This window comes from Oncorhynchus gorbuscha, linkage group LG23, assembly GCF_021184085.1.
Source record: "Oncorhynchus gorbuscha isolate QuinsamMale2020 ecotype Even-year linkage group LG23, OgorEven_v1.0, whole genome shotgun sequence".
NCBI classification, from domain to species: Eukaryota; Metazoa; Chordata; class Actinopteri; order Salmoniformes; family Salmonidae; genus Oncorhynchus; species Oncorhynchus gorbuscha.
The window spans coordinates 30,740,832-30,761,606 of record NC_060195.1 but is presented as its reverse complement, the minus strand read 5'-3'; the positions used below and the strand labels follow the sequence as shown (position 1 = coordinate 30,761,606).

Genomic DNA, 20,775 nt, shown 5'->3' with positions numbered 1-20,775 from the left:
GACTTGACCTGAAATACAGATATAGAAGAATGTATGTTGACATGTGTAATTTCTGAAGATCCTCCGTTCCCTCTCTCCTTATTCGAACAAAGCTGCATGGGCCCCAAAGCCAGTACTGACTGTGTCGCTGTTCACCAGCTGTGTTTGGATAGATCCAGTTCTCCACCCACTGGTGTTGTAACAAGACTCGGGTGTTCGGGTGCCATTAAGCTGCGGAAAAGACTGGACGCGGTCAGATTGCTTGAACATTTTGAGGATATTATTTTCCTCAAGCTGAATATTTGTGTGGAATACTATTTGTTCACATTGTATCAAGGCCATATTGTGTTTTGACGTTTTTAATCCCAGGATGGGTCACAAAGGAATCTCGGTGACAGGTCTGGTCTGCAGCGTTGCTTTCCTTCTTCTACCGCTGCACTCCGCCTATGGAGACGTGAGCTATTCTTTTCCGGAGGAGATGAAACGCGGATCTGTTATTGGAAATATAGCCAAAGATCTCGGGCTCGTGGCGAGCAGACTTTCCGCTCGTAAGGCCCGTGTTGATCCCGATGGGAACCGTAAACGTTACTGTGACATTAATCTGAGTACCGGAGATCTGATTGTTGCGGAGAGAATTGACAGAGAGGGGCTTTGTGGCCAAAAGGCTTCGTGTGTTTTAAAACAAGAACTTGTATTGGAGAGTCCTTTGGAGGTGCAACATATTAGTCTTCATGTTCAAGATATAAATGATAATTCTCCGCAATTTAAGGACGAAGTGATTAAAATTGAAATTAGTGAATCAGCAGTCAAAGGCGTTCGTTTTTCTCTAGATGAGGCCCATGACGCTGACATAGGAAAGAATACGGTTCAGAGTTATACACTACAAAGAAATGAACATTTTATTTTGAATGTCAAAACCAAAAGTGGTGGACGCAAATACAGCGAGTTAGTGTTAGACAAAGAGCTAGACCGCGAGGGGCACCATGAAATCAAGTTATTACTTACAGCGATGGACGGAGGCTCTCCGCAGAGATCAGGTACTGTAGTCATACACGTCACTGTACTGGATGCTAACGATAAAGCCCCAGTGTTTAGCCAGGCCATCTACAAAGCCAGTCTGCCTGAAAACTCTCCTTTAGATACTGTAGTGGTTACAGTGAGTGCAACGGATGCAGATGAGGAATTGAATGGTAAAGTTACATATGAATTGGATGATGTTTCAGATGAAAGTAGCAAAGTATTTAATCTAGATCATATGAATGGAAAAATTATAGTTGTTGGTCCATTAGATTATGAAAAGGAGTCTTCATATGAAATGCATATCAGCGCAAAGGACAGTTTAGGGTTAGCATCCTACTGTCATGGGTTGATATAGGAGTTTTGAGTTCACTGAAAATGGGTTGATATAGGAGTTTTGCTCTGTTGGAATAGGCTTATTTGGAAAAAGGTTAGAAAATAAAAAGTACTGTCTGTGGAGAAGTGGTGTGACAGTATATGATTTGCGGCTTGAGCCTCAGTGTTGCTGTCCATGGTGCTGAACATGCAGAAAATCCTACATAAAGCCAGCGGGGTTTACTACGAGTCATCAATACTTGACTGTCCTCACCTTCTTTCTTTCCCATAGGCTACTCTCTGTTTTTGTGTTTGTGCATTCTGAAGATAGTGTCGACTAAAATAGCAACATAACATGTAATTTGCTATGTAGGTAGCCCATACACGTTCTCCCCGATGTGTCATAACCTTTTCTAATGTGTTCCTTCCAGCTAGACCAAACTTAACTCAATGCTGTGAGCATGATTTCAATGCTATGGTTTATGTTTTAGGCTTTTTAACGTTGTTTTCTGTGTATTTCTATATGGCTATTTTGCAACAAGGAATTACATGTATTTATGGTTTGAAAGATGTAGACCTATATTAGTAGGCTGCACATTATTCAATCATGCCGGTTACAAATATAGCTTCCTATTACGACTTGACCTGAAATACAGATATAGAAGAATGTATGTTGACATGTGTAATTTCTGAAGAGTACTGACTGTGTCGCTGTTCACCAGCTGTGTTTGGATAGATCCAGTTCTCCACCCACTGGTGTTGTAACAAGACTCGGGTGTTCGGGTGCCATTAAGCTGCGGAAAAGACTGGACGCGGTCAGATTGCTTGAACATTTTGAGGATATTATTTTCCTCAAGCTGAATATTTTGTGGAATACTATTTGTTCACATTGTATCAAGGCCATATTGTGTTTTGACGTTTTTAATCCCAGGATGGGTCACAAAGGAATCTCGGTGACAGGTCTGGTCTGCAGCGTTGCTTTCCTTCTTCTACCGCTGCACTCCGCCTATGGAGACGTGAGCTATTCTTTTCCGGAGGAGATGAAACGTGGATCTGTTATTGGAAATATAGCCAAAGATCTCGGGCTCGTGGCGAGCAGACTTTCCGCTCGTAAGGCCCGTGTTGATCCCGATGGGAACCGTAAACGTTACTGTGACATTAATCTGAGTACCGGAGATCTGATTGTTGCGGAGAGAATTGACAGAGAGGGGCTTTGTGGCCAAAAGGCTTCGTGTGTTTTAAAACAAGAACTTGTATTGGAGAGTCCTTTGGAGGTGCAACATATTAGTCTTCATGTTCAAGATATAAATGATAATTCTCCGCAATTTAAGGACGAAGTGATTAAAATTGAAATGAGAGAATCAGCAGATAAAGGCGCTCGTTTTTTACTTGATCAGGCACACGATGCAGATTTAGGACAGAATGCAGTGCAAAGGTACACTTTACAAAAAAATGACCATTTCCTATTGACCGTTGATAGTCATACTGTTGAGATTGTTCTAGAGAAAGAGCTTGATCGTGAACAAAGCAATGAAATCAAAGTATTGCTTACAGCGATGGACGGAGGCTCTCCGCAGAGATCAGGTACTGTACTCATACACGTCACTGTACTGGATGCTAATGATAACGCCCCAGTGTTTAGCCAGGCCGTCTATAAAGCCAGTCTGCCTGAAAACTCTCCTTTAGATACTGTAGTGGTTACAGTGAGTGCTACAGATGCAGATGAAGGAGTGAATGGGGAAGTTACCTATGACTTCACTCACGTGTCAGAGGAAGATGACAAATTATTTTCTATCGACCGGAAGACTGGAGAAATTAGAGTGATCGGCACAATTGATTTTGAAGAAATGTCATATTTTGAACTGCGCATCAAAGCAAAGGATGGTTTAGGGTTAGCATCATATTCTAAAGTCATAATAGACATCACAGATATTAATGACAACAATCCTTCGATTTATATACAATCTCTGACTAACCCCATACCTGAGAACGCGTCACCTGGTACAGAGGTGGGCATCATTAACGTGCAGGATAGAGACTCTGAGAATAACCGACAGGTCCGCTGCTCCATTCAGCAAAACCTTCCCTTTAAGCTGGTGCCATCCATCAAAAACTACTATTCTCTGGTGACCACGGGCGAACTGGACCGGGAACTGGTGTCTGATTACAACATTACAATCACTGCCACCGACGAGGGCTCTCCACCTCTGTCCTCCTCTAAAAGTGTTCAGGTATCTGTAGCTGACGTCAACGACAACCCACCTGTGTTTGAGGAACAATCATATAAAGCCCACGTGACTGAAAATAACAAACCCGGTAACTCCGTGTGTTCCGTTACTGCACGGGACCCAGACTGGAGACAGAACGGAACAGTGATTTATTCTCTCTTACCCGGTGAGGTGAACGGTGTTCCGGTGTCCTCGTTTTTATCCGTTAACGGAGACACGGGGGTGATCCACGCTGTGAGGTCGTTTGATTATGAGCAGTTCAGGAGTTTTAAAGTCCACGTGGTGGCCAGAGACAACGGTTCTCCTCCGCTCAGCAGCAACGTCACGGTCAGTGTGTTCATAACAGATGTGAATGACAACTTTCCTCAAATACTATATCCCGCCCCGGAGGGGAAATCCTTCATGACGGAGCTGGTCCCCAAAGTTGCACACGGGGGCTCTCTGGTTTCCAAGGTGATTGCGGTGGACGCGGACTCTGGCCAGAACGCCTGGCTGTCCTATCATATAGTCAAATCCACTGATACGGGACTTTTCACTATTGGTCTCCACAGCGGAGAGATCAGGACACAGCGGGACATTTCTGAATCTGACAGCATGAAACAGAACCTCATTGTGTCAGTGAAGGATAACGGACAGCCCTCTCTCTCTGCCACCTGTACCATGTATTTAGTGATTTCTGATAACATGGCTGAAGTGCCCGAACTGAAAGATGTCTCTTATGATGAGAACAATTCCAAACTCACCTCTTATCTGATCATCGCGCTGGTGTCCGTTTCCACCTTTTTCCTCACCTTCATTATTGTCATCCTGGCCGTGAGGTTTTGCCGCAGGAGAAAGCCCAGACTGTTCTTTGATGGAGCGGTCGCCATTCCCAGCGCGTATCTCCCTCCTAACTACGCAGAGGGGGACGGAGTGGGAACCCTCCGCAGCACTTACAATTATGACGCATACCTGACGACAGGTTCGCGCACAAGTGACTTCAAGTTCGTCACATCTTACAGTGACAACACACTGCCTGCGGACCAGACTCCGAGAAAAACTCCAACAGACTTTGCTGAAGAACTTGGCGATTCCAACGGGTCCCTCCCAGAGGTAGGCCTTTATTGTAAACAAAATTAGTCCTACGATGCGTTGTACAATTTTTTCCCCCATAGACAATCACCTGTTTCATGGCAGTGCATCATTATCCCATGTTTATACACTGTTAGTCCTTTCTATAATTTCAACTGAAAATAAACACAAGGTTGCACTGCATTATGGGTAAAATGCTGAAAAATATTATTCTTAATTTTTAATTGGAAGTGTCCTGTAAAACATATTTCTTATAAATAATGGTTCATGCCAACTGTAGATGATTATTTTCAGTTTCAGGTGCCAACCTCGTGCTTTGGGTTGCATGCATAAAGCTCAGACTCTGAACCCTCTTACTCCGAATAGATTTGCCCTTGATCATATATCTAAGGTTGTGCCCAATCCCATTTTAAATCGATCTCCCTCTCTGTCTTTGTCTCTCTCTTCCCCAACACCCATCTCACACACACAGTCACTCAATACACTGAGTTTTGAATCAGCGTGGTAATGAAACGTTTCTTTGGATACAAGCATTGTTGTTTTTACAATATTGTACAATGAAACTAACAGCAATGTACCATGTTCATTATTTACAGCAAAAAGTCATGAATCGCAATGCAATCTGGGTGAATTTAGGCGTAACTGGTAAATGATACCGTCAATTCCAATGAAACATTGGTTTAACAGTACGTTACTGTAAAGAAGTACTGTATTTAAAATGGTACTATAATTCCACCACAAAGAATATATTACCCTACCATATTTTTGGATCATTAAAAACATTTTTACTAATAGTTGGGTATGGTTGATTCTGGCTCATGAACACATTTTGAGGCGTGCCTTGTAAGACACGACATTTGTTGCACCCGTGAGTGAGAGTGGTGTACCAAATGAACATATATGTGGTGGTAGTGCCACAACGATGAAATATGTAGAGGGGACAGATTGGAGTGGCAGCAAGCCTTAAAGTATTTGTTATGTCCTTGGTCTGTTTTTCCCTGTAGTCACTGAATATTTGGAAGTCTTTGTTAAATGCAAGTGATTTTGAAGACCAATTATTCATATACATTTGATACCCTGTAATATGAAAACACATTACATAGCAGCCAACCTGCTTGTACCAATCCCATGCAATTACACTAAAATACTGTGAGATTCAAAGCTGCCTCTCCTCATTCAATTGAATTCATTCATTCAACAATCCATCCATTCATTCATTACAATTACCGTAAAAATATTAGTAAGAGTATTGTACTGTAAAACAGATTACAGTAATATGCTGTAAATGTATAGCATTATACTGGCAACAGTCAATTACTGGAATTAAATATTAGCTGTGTTGCTGTAATGATTACAGTAGGCTCATTTACAGTATACTTCTGTATTGTATATTGTATACTGTAAAGCATTTCAAATTTCAGTATTTGCCTGACAACACTGCTGACAGTATAAATCTGTACATTTACAGGGAAATGTTTGACACTGTACAGGCAGGTTGATAGGTTCCATATTTGATGTAATTGGTCATGTAGCCTCTTAGATTATTGTTTTGACCTCTTCAGTTGAAGCGAGAAATATTGGGGTTAAATATATTGTATATACAGTACCAGTAAACATTTTGGAGTCACCTACTCATTCCAGGGTTTTTCTTTATTTGTACTATTTTCTACATTGTAGAATAATAGTGAAGACATCAAAACTATGAAATAGCACATAAGGAATCATGTAGTAAACAAAAGAGTGTTAAACAAATCAAAATATATTATATATTTTAGATTCTTTAAAGTAGCCACCATTTGCCTTGATGACAGCTTTGCACACTCTTGGCCTTCTCTCAACCAGCTTCATGAGGTAGTCACCTGTAATGCATTTAAATTAACAGGTGTGCCTTGTTAAAAGTTAATTTGTGGAATGTATTTCCTTCTTAATGCGTTTGAGCCAATCAGTTGTATTGTGACAAGGTAGGGGTGGTATACAGAAGATAGCCCTATTTGGTAAAAGACTAAGTACAGATTATGGCAAGAATAATTCAAATAAGCAAAGAGAAATGACAGTCCATCATTACTTTAAGATATGAAGATTAATTAATGAGGAGCATTTCAAGAACTATAATGAAACTGGCTCTCATCAGGAAAGGAAGACCCAGAGTTACCTATGCTGGAAATGATACATTTATTAGAGTTAACTGCACCTCAGATTGCAGCCCAAATAAATGCTTCACATAGTTCAAGTAACAGACACATCTCAACATCAACTGTCCAGAGGACACTGTGTGAATCAGGCCTTCATGGTCGAATTGCTACAAAGAAACCACTACTAAAGGATACCAATAGTAAGAAGAGACTTACTTGGGCCAAGAAACACGAGCAATGGACATTAGGCAGGTGGAAATCTGTCCTTTGGTCTGATGAGTCCAAATTTGAGATTGTTGGTTCCAACCACCATGTCTTTGTGAGAGATGCAGAGTAGATGAACGGATGATCTCCGCGTGTGTGGTTCCCGCCGTGAAGCATGGAGGAAGAGGTGTGATGGTGTGGGGGTGCTTTGCTGGTGATACTGTCAGTGATTTATTTAGAATTCAAGGCACACTTAACCAGCATGGCTACCACAACATTCTGCAACATTACGCCATCCCATCTGGTTTGTGCTTAGTGGGACTATACTTTGTTTTTCAACAGGACAATGACCCAATACGCTTCCAGCCTGTGTAAGGGATATTTGACCAAGAAGGAGAGTGATTGACTGCTGCATCAGATGACCTGGCCTCCACAATCACCCGACCTCAACCCAATTGAGATGGTTTTCACCGCAGAGTGAAGGAAATGCAGCCAACAAGTGCTCAGCATGTGTGGGAACTCCTTCAAGAATGTTAGAAAAGCATTCCTCATGAAGCTGGTAGAGAGAATGCCAAGAGTGTACAAAGCTGCCAGCAATGCAAAGGGTGATTACTTTGAAGAATCTAAAATCTAAAATATATTTATATTTGTTTAACAATATTTTGGTTTCAACATGATTCCACATGGGTTATTTCATTATTCTACATTGTAGAAAACAGTCAAAAATAAAGAAAAACCCTTGAATGAGTTGGTGTGTCCAAATTTGGACTGGTACTGTATATCTGAAGTGCATTCGGAAAGTGTTCAGACCCCTTGAATCTTTCTACATTTTGTTACGTTGCAGCCTTATTCTATAAGTGATTAAATCATTTTTCCCCTCATCAATCTACACACAATACCCCATAATGACTAAGCAAAACAGGTTTTCAGAAATGTTTGCAAATGTAAAAAAATTAATAAGAATAATTATATTTCAAATGTATTCAGACCATTTACTCAGTACTTTGTTGAAGAACCTTTGACAGTGATTACAGCTTCGGGTCTTCTTGAGTATGATGCTACAAGCTCGGAACACCTGTATTTGAGGAGTTTCTTCCATTCCTCTCTGCAGATCCTTTCCATCTCTGTCAGGTTGGATGTGAAGCGTTGCTGCACAGCTATTTTAAGGTCTCTCCAGAGATGTTCGGTTAGGTTCAATCTGGGTTCTGGCCGGGCCACTAAAGGACATTCAGATACTTGTCCCGAAGCCATTCCTGCATTGTCTTGGCTGTGTGCTTAGGGCCATTGTCCTGTTGGAAGGTGAACCATCGCCCAAGTCTGATGTCCTGAGTGCTCTGGAGCAGGTTTTCATCAAGGATCTCTCTGTGCTTTGTTCCGTTCATCTTTCCCTCGATTCTGACTAGTCTCCCAGTCCTTGCCCCCCATCTCAACAGAGAAACTCTGGATTTCTGTCAGAGTGACCATTGGGTTCTTGGTCACCTCCCTGACCAAGGCCCTTCTCCCTCAATTGCTCAGTTTGGCCGGGCGGCCAGCTCTAGGAAGAGTCTTGGTGGTTCCAAACTTCTTCCATTTAAGAATGATGAAGGCCACTGTGTTCTTGGGGACCTTCAATAATGCAAACATTTTTTTGTACCCTTCCACAGATCTGTGCCTTGATGGTCTGGGGTTATAAATTATTTGCCAGTTTTCCAGTTTTTGCCGTAGTGCTCCACTAGACCTGAATGAAACGAATCCAGCGGGCAAACGATTGTAGATCGACATTCTGACGTTTTTTCAGCTCAATGTGACTTTTTATTAGAGGCAGTATAGCAATGTAACGTTATATTGATTTATAACTTTCCCTAGCTAATTCCCTACTTTTCACACTGACACAGTAATAAACAGCTCCACAGGCTTCACTGTCGTGGTGCACAGTCAGTACACAACACTGTAGTCATCATGTCTTAGGAGGATCAGATGTTGACAGGTGTCCCAGCAGGGTCAGACAGCCAGGGAAGACCAGTCTACGGAGGTCAGGTGAATTTTGCAATATCAGTGAATGATATAAAGTTCCATCTTGAGTTGATTGGTAGTAGATACAGTAGATACAGGATAGCAGTTTAAAGCTACAGTCTGGGATCTGGGAATAATGGTAATTTAATTTATTGTGCTATTGATTATATTCTTGTATAAAATAATGTAGAAATGTACACCAAGGTAATTCTTTGTCATGCCTCATCTTAGCAGGATCAGATGGTGACAGGGGTCTCAGCAGGGTCAGACAGCAAGGGAAGACCAGTCTGTGATGAAGCTGAGGTGAAGTTTTGCAGATACAACACTTTATTCATTATGTGCAGCAAACACTGACAAGCCAGAAAGATTTAAACTAATTTAAGGCAGTCTGACAATTGTCTAAAGTTGATTTCAGCTGAATCAAGGGTTGAAAGATGTGAGGAAGATCTGGGAAAAGCTATTGATGATCATGAATGGACAGTTATGTTTAAATGCCCAGTCATATAATCTCAGACATAAATGACTGCAGTTTAAGAGCATCCATAGAACGTACCATATGTGAGTGAATCTGAATATTGTGCACTCATAAATGTCATTCCTTTGCTGGAGGTGTAAAAGCACAAAAGAGGACCTATTTGCATATGTTAAGGAAGCTGTATAACCTAGCATTTATAACGTCTAAGAAATGCATTGCCATTAATTGGAAGGTTGGTTATCCTCCCACAATGTCACAATAGATCACATAAATATCACGTTATGTATCATTAGATTAGATTTATTACAAGATTAAGGGTATACTGGGCAACTTTTACAAGGTCTGAATGACTTCTATGGAATACTGTATGACAAAAGGAGTCTGTATTGAAAACATACCCACGTCAGGGGAGATACTTATTTTGGCTATCCCTAGCTGATGGGCTTCTCAGTCCTGGCCCTGGGGATCTGCCGTCCTGTTGGTCGTGTCTTTGGCCTTGGCCTAACGCACCTGAAACCAATAATGAATGTTTCACTAAGATCCTAAGGATGAGTGGAGTGTGTTGGGTTGGGAGCTGCAAAGTGGTGGACCACTAGGGGCAGGACGAGGCGACCCAGCTATATTGTGTGCTAGTAAAATGAACTCTGCAGTACTATTAGGGCTATGAGATTAATTATATGGAGGATGTGTTGTTTCTGTGTGTTAATGTACAGTATATGTGTAGGTGGATGTGTTTTATATATGTATATACAGTGGGGCAAAAAAGTATTTAGTCAGCCACCAATTGTGAAAGTTCTCTTCAACTATGACAGACAAAATGATTTTAAAAATCCAGAAAATCACATTGTAGGATTTTTAATGAATGTATTTGCAAATTATGGTGGAAAATAAGTATTTGGTCACCTACAAACAAGCAAGATTTCTGGCTCTCACAGACCTGTAACTTCTTATTTAAGAGGCTCCTCTGTCCTCCACTCGTTACCTGTATTAATGGCACCTGTTTGAACTTGTTATCAGTATAAAAGACACCTGTCCACAACCTCAAACAGTCACACTCCAAACCCCACTATGGCCAAGACCAAAGAGCTGTCAGTTCAGTTTTATCAATCACTTATACATATTAAAAAATTATCTCTTACCTATAGCTTGATGACTGTGGGCATTTTTTTTTACTTTTTGTTGTTATAAATAGAGACAGCTAGAAGGGCCGTGGTTCATATTAGATTGTGTAGAAATGCAGAAAATTTGCTTTAGATGCCAAAAACAATTCTGGGGGAGGACCCCCAGACACCCCGACAGGTTGTCAGCTTCTAACTTCTAAAACTAAAGTCAAGCTACTGACTGTGCTTATTAGGTTATCCCCATATGCTGGGGGCATACATCATGTATCTCCAATGTTTGATCATGAATAATATCTATCTGACACTTTTATTGAAATGTTATTAGCCCAATGTCAGCGTGTAATTTCTGAATGGTGCTCATAGTGGTGCTGTTCACCAGCGGAGGTAGAATAGACACAGCTCTCCACCCATTGCTGTTGTCATTAACAAAGCTCTGGTTTCGTTTCACTACATAAAATAATAGAGCTAAACGGTCAGACTGCGCACATATTTTGTTTTGATAATCTAGTGAATGATCTTTTTGTGGAATACTTTCTCCTTACATCGATCTGTTTAACTATATATATGGATTTCGTTGGAAGTCTAAGGATGCTGAACAAAGGATTCTCAATGTCAGGCCTGGTCTTCTGCTTTTCTTTCTTTCTTCTACCGCTGCACTCCGCCTATGGAGACGTGAGCTATTCTTTTCCGGAGGAGATGAAACGAGGATCTGTTATTGGAAATATAGCCAATGATCTCGGGCTGGAGGCGAGCAGGCTGTCCGCTCGTAGGGCCCGTGTTGATACTGAAGGAAACCGAAAACGTTATTGTGACATTAATCTGAGTACCGGAGATCTGATTGTTGCGGAGAGGATTGACAGAGAGGGGCTTTGTGGAGAAAAGGTTTTATGCATACTAAAATTCGAATTGGTCCTAGAGAGTCCACTTGAGTTGCATCATATATCACTTCAAATCCAAGATATCAACGATAATTCACCCATATTTCCCAAGGATTTAATTAAGGTAGAAATCAGAGAATCCGCTGTGAAAGGAGCTCGCTATCGTGTAAACGCAGCTCACGACGCAGATACTGGACAAAACGCAGTGCAAAGCTACGTACTACAAAGGAATAATAATTTTGTTTTGGGTTTGCAAACGAATAATGCTGGTATTAAATACGGTGAGTTAGTTCTGGACAAAGAATTAGACCGCGAGGAGCAGCAGGAGTTGAAACTGTTGATGACAGCTGTAGATGGGGGCACTCCGCAGAGATCAGGTACTGTAGTCATACACGTCACTGTACTGGATGCTAACGATAATGCCCCAGTGTTTAGCCAGGCCGTCTATAAAGCCAGTCTGCCTGAAAACTCTCCTTTGGGTACTGTAGCAGTTACAGTGAGTGCTGCGGATGCAGATGAGGGGTTGAATGGAGAGGTGACGTATGAATTTAGTCGAGTATCTGAAACAGCAAGGAATGTATTTACTATGGACCAGAACACAGGAGAAATTATAGTGACAGGAGAAATAGATTATGAAGAAGAGACGCAATTTGAACTTTTTATTGAAGGGAAAGATGGCTTTGGTCTTTCTTCGGACAGTAAAGTTATTATAGACATTACAGACATAAATGACAATGCCCCTGAGCTATATCTAAAATCTCTGACTCACTCCATACCTGAGAACGCGTCTCCTGGTACAGAGGTGGGCATCATTAACGTGCAGGATAGAGACTCTGAGAATAACCGACAGGTCCGCTGCTCCATTCAGCAAAATGTTCCCTTTAAGCTGGTGCCATCCATCAAAAACTACTATTCTCTGGTGATCACGGGCGAACTGGACCGAGAACTGGTGTCTGATTACAACATTACAATCACTGCCACCGACGAGGGCTCTCCACCTCTGTCCTCCTCTAAAAGTGTTCAGTTATCTGTAGCTGACGTCAACGACAACCCACCTGTGTTTGAGGAACAGTCCTATAAAGCCCACGTGACTGAAAATAACAAACCCGGTTCCTCCGTGTGTTCCGTTACTGCTCGAGACCCAGACTGGAGACAGAACGGTACAGTGATTTATTCTCTCTTACCCGGTGAGGTGAACGGTGTCCCGGTGTCCTCGTTTTTATCCGTTAACGGAGACACGGGGGTGATCCACGCTGTGAGGTCGTTTGATTATGAGCAGTTCAGGAGTTTTAAAGTCCACGTGGTGGCCAGAGACAACGGTTCTCCTCCGCTCAGCAGCAACGTCACTGTCAGTGTGTTCATAACGGATGTGAATGACAACTCTCCTCAGATACTGTACCCCGCCCCGGAGGGGAACTCATTCATGACCGAGCTGGTCCCCAAAGCTGCACACCGGGGCTCTCTGGTTTCCAAGGTGATAGCGGTGGACGCGGACTCCGGCCAGAACGCCTGGCTGTCATATCAAATTGTCAAATCCACTGATCCGGGACTTTTCACTATTGGTCTCCACAGTGGAGAGATCAGGACACAGCGGGACATTTCTGAATCTGACAGCATGAAACAGAACCTCATTGTGTCAGTGAAAGATAACGGACAGCCCTCTCTCTCTGCCACCTGTAGTATGTATTTAGTGATTTCTGATAACTTGGCTGAGGTGCCAGAACTGAAAGATATCTCGTATGATGAGAACAATTCCAAACTCACCTCTTATCTGATTATCGCGCTGGTGTCCGTGTCCACATTTTTCCTCACCTTCGTTATTGTCATCCTGGCCGTGAGGTTTTGCCGCAGGAGAAAGCCCAGACTGTTGTTTGACGGAGCGGTCGCCATCCCCAGCGCGTATCTCCCTCCCAACTACGCAGAGGGGGGTGGAGTGGGAACTCTCCACAGCACCTACAATTATGACGCATACTTAACGACAGGTTCGCGCACAAGTGACTTCAAGTTCCTCAGATCTTACAATGACAACACGCTGTCCTTGGACCAGACACTGAGAAAAACTACAACTGAATTTGCTGAAGACTTTCGCGATTCCGAGGGATCCCCAGAGGTAGGCCTTTATTTTAACAGACGTGCGTTATAACTCTATAGGCTCTGTGGCAGATGTTTTACAACTGCAGGTAGTTTTTTTTTACAAAGCAATTTTGTTCAGGATAAAAACGACTATTCCCACGGGACTGTCATAACGTCTGTTTCCTCTGCCACTGTTTAAAGAACTAAACGTAGCTCCAAATATGATGGTGTAATCGATTGTGTTATCAATTCAACACCTTCATTGCAATGCTGACATTTTGCAGATTACATGTTGTTTGAATTGTGGTTCAAAACATTTTGTAGGATTGATAAAAAAAATTATTTTTTTTTAACGATTTGCCTACTGCACAATTTTTACGTTACAAAACACATTTGATACGCTGGTTCTATTTGGAATCAGTTTGCTGGCCTACTTGGATGGCATTGCAAAATAGAAAAATTGACAAAGCTCTGTAGGACTATACTATGATGAGAAAAGTAGGGAGCTTTTGTTTGAGCAGTAGCGGATGTCGCTGTCTGTGGTGCAGGTATGTCTGGTTTCTGTTGTAAAGGAGTTAGGGCTTCTTCCGAGTGCTTGTTTGTCACGAGGCTTATTACTTTCCTGTTGTCAGTTCTACTCACTGGTTTTGTGGATTGTACTGATGAGTTCCAGATGACAAAATGACAGTGCAACTTCCATGTGCATTTTAGGGAAAGGTCGATCTACCTCTTTTGTAACACATTTTTTTTCACATAAGTGTAGACCTAACCTGTGCAGAGTTTACGATTGTTTAAAATAAAATGTGTTGTTTTATTTTTTCCATGGTTTTCAGTTGTTTTTTCGCTTATGCTGGGTGGCATACCTGTCTCCAATTTTTTGATCAAGCAAGCATACAGTCGACCAGCAACTTTGATTAAAATGTGTTTAGCACACTATCAGATAATAGTTTTGTAGGGATACTCAAAATGTCGCTGTTCACCAGCAAAGGAAGTTAATATACAGTACTCCACCCCTGCTGATTTCATTCAGAAAGCTCTGGTGCCATTTCACTGCAGAAATGAGTGTGGATGGTTGGATTGCACGTACATTTTGTAGATAGAGAGTTTATCATGTTTTTGTGGAATAACGTTTTCTTTTGCTAATCTATATAATTATTGGGTGTTTTTGTCGATTTGTATGCCAGAATGGAGCACAAATTATTCTAAATGACAGGCCTTGTCTGTGGCTTTGAAATTTATTTTTAATGTCATATTTGAGTTTGGATGGAGCATATTGTGTGTGTTCGGGATTTCATATTTTGGAATGTTATAGGACTACGGTGGTTGAAATTATGTGTGGATAATTTGGATAGTTTGTAGCCTAACACGGGCTGTAACGTAAATGCTGGGAGTCGGAAAGCAAGTGCAGGTGGTGAGTTTAATAAAAAATGGAACATCGACCAATATAACAAACAAGAGTAGCGTCTAGACATGAAACACAAACAATATTGACTGGGGAAAGGACCTAAGTGAGTCCAGGCGTGCCTGATGGTGACGTGCAGGTGTGCGTAATGATTGATGCCAAGTGTGCGTAATGATGGATCCCAGGACCGGTGGTTAGTATACTGGCAACGTCAAATGCCGGAGTGAAGGAGTCGTCGTCGTCGTCGTCCCCCCCCCGACACGTGGCTTCCAGCTGCAGAACGACGCAGTCCGGGCGGCGAAGGTGGAATTCACAGATGAAGTTGGGATCCAGAATGTCCTCCACGGGAACCCAACACTGCTCCTCTGGGTCATAACCCTCCCAGCCCAACAGATACTGGAGCCGAACCCCATGACATCCAGGAGTCCAGTAGAGATCTGACTTAATAGGCCAGACCTCCCTGATGTCCAGGGGAGGTGGAGGGGTGTCATGGGGGACAGCATCAGCTAGGGGACCAGGAACCACCGGCCTGAAAAGGGAGACATGAAAAGAAGGTGAGATACGGTAGTCGCTGGGAAGCTGTAACCTATACGTCGCCTCCAGACGGAGTGGGAGGTTCCTGGTAGAAAGACAGACATGAACCCCAGGGTGGTACACTGGGGTCTCACGGCGGTGGCGGTCTGCCTGCTCCTTTTGACGGAGGACGGTGTGCTGGAGTCTCACGTGAGCCGCGCTCCACACTTCTGTGCATCTGAACCACTCATCAACCGCAGGAGCTTTGGTCTGGCCCGGGGTACATGGAGCCAGGGCCGGCTGAAAACCCAGAACACACTGGAAGGCGGTCAACCCAGTGGAGGAGTGACGTAGCGAGTTCTGGGTGTACTCCACCCATGGAAGGAAGCGAGCTCACTCTCCCTGCCGGTCCTGACAGGGACTCCTCAGAAATCTCCCCAGCTCCTGGTTCATCCTCTCCACCTACCTGTTGGACTGAGGCCTATACCTGGAAGTGAGGCTGACCGTGACACCGACCATCTCCATAAAGGCCCTCCATACCCGTGATGTGAATTGGGGGCAACGGTTAGAGTCGATTTCCTCTGAAAGGCCATAATGCCGGAAGAACTGCTGGAATAGTGCCTCAGCGACCCGGAGAGCAGTAGGGGGGGGCACGTCCGGATGAAAAGCGTGCCCAAAGCAAACTGCCTGCTACTCAGGCCAAGAGCAGACGAAATGTCAAGACGTTCTGTTACAGTCCGTAAAAACATGTCAAACGATGTATAGAATCAACCTTCAGGATGTTTTTAACATAAATTTTCAATAATGTTCCAACTGGAGAATTCCTTTGTCTGTAGAAAAGCAATGGAATGCGAGCTACCTCTCACGTGAACGAGCGCACTAGCTCAAATCATTCTGCCAGACCTCTGACTCATTCCCCTCTCATTCACCACCACTTTACAGTAGAAGCATCAAACTAGGTTCTAAAGACGGTTGACATCCAGTGGAAGCCTTAGGAAGTGCAACATGACCAATATCCCACTGTATCTTCAATAGGGAATGAGTTGAAAAACGACCAACCTCAGATTTCCCACTTCCTGGTTGGATTTTTTCTCAGATTTTTGCCTGCCATATGAGTTCTGTTATACTCACAGACATCATTAAAACAGTTTTAGAAACTTTAGAGTGTTTTACATCAAAATATAATCATATGCATATATTAGCAACTGGGACTGAGTAGCAGGCAGTTTACTCTGGGCACCTTATTCAGCCAAGCTACTCAATACTGCCCCCAGCCATAAGAAGTTAATGCATTTGAGCCAATCAGTTGTGTTGTGACAAGGTAGGGGATGTATACAGAAGATATCCTTATTTGATAAAAGACCAAGTCCATATTATGGCAAGAACAGCTAAAATGAGCAAAGAGAAACGACATTCCACCATTACTGTTCTATAGTGTATACATATTTTATTTTAACACTCCAAACAGCCTACCCTACTGCGCTAAGTCATCCGCATGGTCCTAAAGCACACCATTGCAATTTTTTCCATCACATTTCAATGAGATAACTGGGGGGAACAAAGATGCAATTTCAGAATATGGGGGGGACATGTCCCCCATCCCCAGGGAAAGTTGCACCCCTGGACAAACATATTGTCTTTATCAGCTGAAATGTAAATGGAGAATGAGAAGAAAAGTGAGATTTCCTCTTTTACGGGTATCGCTGTCCAGGTGTTATGTTCTGTTACGTGTGGATTGCCTTCATCCTCGTTAATTCTGGCTGTCTTGATCTTCTATGTCTATTTCATGAGCTTGGCCCGATAGTGTGCTTTGCATTTGATCAAATCGAAAATGGGTTCGTCCGTGTGTTGTCATTTAAAACATGCAATTTATGAAGTGCACTCAAAGTGTCGCTGTTCACCTGGTGAGCAACTTCATGTTGACGAATACAACGCTCTGGGTTGTTCACTGCGCTGCAGAAAGTCGTGGGGACCTGACGTTTGTTCGTGTTTTCTCGGCTTGATTGAAATTATATTCGATTGAAAACTATATCTTCACTTTGGATATTTGCATATAGTGACGCACATAACTGCAGCCTTATTTCTCCACCGTTCTTATCTAAGGATGGAGCACAAAATATTCACAGTGACAGGCCTGGTCTGTGGCTTTGTTTTCTTTCTTCGACCGCTGCACTCCGCCAATGGAGACGTGAGCTATTCTTTTCCGGAGGAGATGAAACGAGGATCTGTTATTGGAAATATAGCCAATGATCTCGGGCTGGAGGCGAGCAGACTGTCCGCTCGTAAGGCCCGTATTGATACCGAAGGAAACCAAAAACGGTACTGTGACATTAATCTGACTACCGGAGATTTGATTGTTGCTGAAAGGATTGACAGAGAGGGGCTTTGTGGCAATAAGGCTTTGTGCGTTTTAAAACAGGAACTTGTATTGGAGAATCCTTTGGAGCTGCAACGTATTAGCCTTCATGTTCAAGATATTAATGACAACTATCCACAATTTAACGAGAAGATGATAGATATGGAAATATGGGAATCTGCAGCTAAAGGCACTCGATTCTCATTGGAGGAGGCTCATGACGCGGATATAGGACAGAACTCAGTTCAAAGATACACACTTGAAAGGAATGACAATTTCGTTTTGATTGTAGATAGTCATACTGTGGATCTTGTTCTAGAGAATGAGCTTGATCGAGAACAAAAGCAGGATGTTAAATTATTGCTTACAGCTGTGGACGGAGGCTCTCCGCAGAGATCAGGTACTGTAGTCATACACGTCACTGTACTGGATGCTAACGATAACGCCCCAGTGTTTAGCAAGGCCGTCTATAAAGCCAGTCTGCCTGAAAACTCCCCTTTAGATACTGTAGTGGTTACAGTGAGTGCTGCGGATGCAGATGACGGAGCAAATGGGGAGATCACGTATGACTTCGGTCATGTTTCAGAAGACGTAAAGAACATATTTTCTATCGACCGTAAAACAGGAGACATACGAGTTATTGACACTATAGATTTTGAAGAATTTTCATCATTTGAATTGCGAATCAAAGCTAAGGATGGTTTAGGGTTAGCATCATATTCTAAAGTCATAATTGACATCACAGATGTTAATGACAACAATCCTGTGATTTATCTACAATCTCTAACTAACCCCATACCTGAGAACGCGTCACCTGGTACAGAGGTGGGCATCATTAACGTGCAGGATAGAGACTCTGAGAATAACCGACAGGTCCGCTGCTCCATTCAGCAAAACCTTCCCTTTAAGCTGGTGCCATCCATCAAAAACTACTATTCTCTGGTGACCACGGGCGAACTGGACCGTGAACTGGTGTCTGATTACAACATTACAATCACTGCCACCGACGAGGGCTCTCCACCTCTGTCCTCCTCTAAAAGTGTTCAGTTATCTGTAGCTGACGTCAACGACAACCCACCTGTGTTTGAGGAACAGTCCTATAAAGCCCACGTGACTGAAAATAACAAACCCGGTAACTCCGTGTGTTCCGTTACTGCACGGGACCCAGACTGGAGACAGAACGGAACAGTGATTTATTCTCTCTTACCCGGTGAGGTGAACGGTGTTCCGGTGTCCTCGTTTTTATCCGTTAACGGAGACACGGGGGTGATCCACGCTGTGAGGTCGTTTGATTATGAGCAGTTCAGGAGTTTTAAAGTCCACGTGGTGGCCAGAGACAACGGTTCTCCTCCGCTCAGCAGCAACGTCACGGTCAGTGTGTTCATAACAGATGTGAATGACAACTCTCCTCAGATACTATACCCCGCCCCGGAGGGGAACTCCTTCATGACTGAACTGGTCCCCAAAGCTGCGCACGAGGGCTCTCTGGTTTCCAAGGTGATAGCGGTGGACGCGGACTCCGGCCAGAACGCCTGGCTGTCCTATCATATAGTCAAATCCACTGATACGGGACTTTTCACTATTGGTCTCCACAGTGGAGAGATCAGGACACAGCGGGACATTTCTGAATCTGACAGCATGAAACAGAACCTCATTGTGTCAGTGAAAGATAACGGACAGCCCTCTCTCTCTGCCACCTGTACCATGTATTTAGTGATTTCTGATAACATGGCTGAAGTGCCAGAACTGAAAGATGTATCTTATGATGAAAGCAATTCCAAACTCACCTCTTATCTGATCATCGCGCTGGTGTCCGTTTCCACCTTTTTCTTCACCTTCATTATTGTCATCCTGACCGTGAGGTTTTGCCGCAGGAGAAAGCCCAGACTGTTGTTTGATGGAGCGGTCGCCATTCCCAGCGCGTATCTCCCTCCCAACTACGCAGAGGGGGGTGGAGTGGGAACTCTCCGCAGCACTTACAATTATGACGCATACCTGACGACAGGCTCGCGCACAAGTGACTTCAAGTTCGTCAGATCTTCCAATGACAACACGCTGCTTGTGGACCAGACTCTGAGAACAACTCCAACAATCTTTGCTGAAGCATTTGATGACTCCCAGGGGTCCCCAGAGGTAGGCCTCTCTATTCAATGGTGTTACGCGTTTGATGTGTATTCTAGGTACTTAGGCCACCATTTCTAATCACAATGTAAAACAGATGGCAGATGTCAGGTGAGAACGTTTTTGGAAGGGTGGAGCAATTTAGACAAAAGGATGAGATGAGAAGCCTGTTTTGATAGTTTTTGCCTCCTTGCTGCAGTTGGCTGCCACTTTCCATGTCACTGAACACCCCTTATACATGTGAGACACGACATAATCATTCTTTTCCTTTGTTCCTTGTAATGATTTATGTATGTCACATCACGTGCTCACAGATGTGTAGAAATTGTTTAGCTGTACTGCGCGAGTTAGTGTGTACAGTTGTCTTGCTAATATGTATGTGAACATGTCTGTTGTTGAAGTGACCTTATAGACTTTTCCAACCACTTGTTGACAACCTTTATTTTTAAAACCTCTTTAAATGTAAAGTCCCCATATTTGGAGACCTTATTGGATTTGTTTTATTCAATTCTGTCTGGTATGAGAACGGTAGCCCCTATCTGCAAAAGCAGGATGTCTGCGGAAAGCTGAATATCTTGGCTATTGATCTGTGCCTTCAATTATTTGGTGTGACTTACTACCATATTTAGGAATACGAATGTATAAGAGCAGGCCAAGTGTATGACTTCATTTCAAGGTTGCTGCTACCTTCATTCCGGTTAGCGTTGTGAAGCATAAATTAAATAAACACGGTATATGTTGATTCACAACGAAAGCCGGGACTCCAAAGATCATGACGATGTCTTATGAAAGAACACATATGGAATCATGTAGTAACCAAAAAAGTGTTCAACAAATCAAAATATATTTTAGATTCTTTAAAGTAGCCAACATTTGCCTTGATGACATCTTTGCACAC

The 20,775-nt window shown here is 43.0% G+C and overlaps 2 protein-coding genes across 7 annotated transcripts in view; both read left to right on the top strand.

Moving 5' to 3' along the window:
* The window catches only part of LOC124011172 (protocadherin gamma-C5-like), a 217,742-nt gene that overhangs the window by 41,526 nt on the left and 155,441 nt on the right, over positions 1 to 20,775 (top strand). Inside the window, exon 1 of one of the 6 annotated variants that reach the window (XM_046324264.1) lies at positions 11,087 to 13,522. The exons of the other annotated variants lie outside the window; for them this stretch is intronic. Coding sequence (XP_046180220.1) covers positions 11,099 to 13,522 — 2,424 coding nt within the window. The 5' untranslated portion in view covers positions 11,087 to 11,098. Of the gene's footprint in view, positions 1 to 11,086; positions 13,523 to 20,775 lie in introns of those variants that run through there. 6 annotated transcript variants of the gene reach the window in all.
* On the top strand, positions 221 to 4,988 carry LOC124011546 (protocadherin gamma-B2-like). The gene is made up of 3 exons (XM_046325005.1): positions 221 to 1,169; positions 3,319 to 4,631; positions 4,977 to 4,988. Exons 1-3 carry the CDS (start codon positions 350 to 352, stop codon positions 4,986 to 4,988), a joined length of 2,145 nt encoding a protein of 714 aa, XP_046180961.1. The 5' UTR covers positions 221 to 349.

Bases quoted from the DNA above. Each gene is read 5' to 3' on its own strand.
- LOC124011546 (XM_046325005.1), top strand. From the start codon at position 350: ATGGGTCACAAAGGAATCTCGGTGACAGGTCTGGTCTGCAGCGTTGCT. The intron at 1,170-3,318 runs GTAAAGTTACAT...CACCTGGTACAG, and splicing joins TGCAGATGAGGAATTGAATG to AGGTGGGCATCATTAACGTG.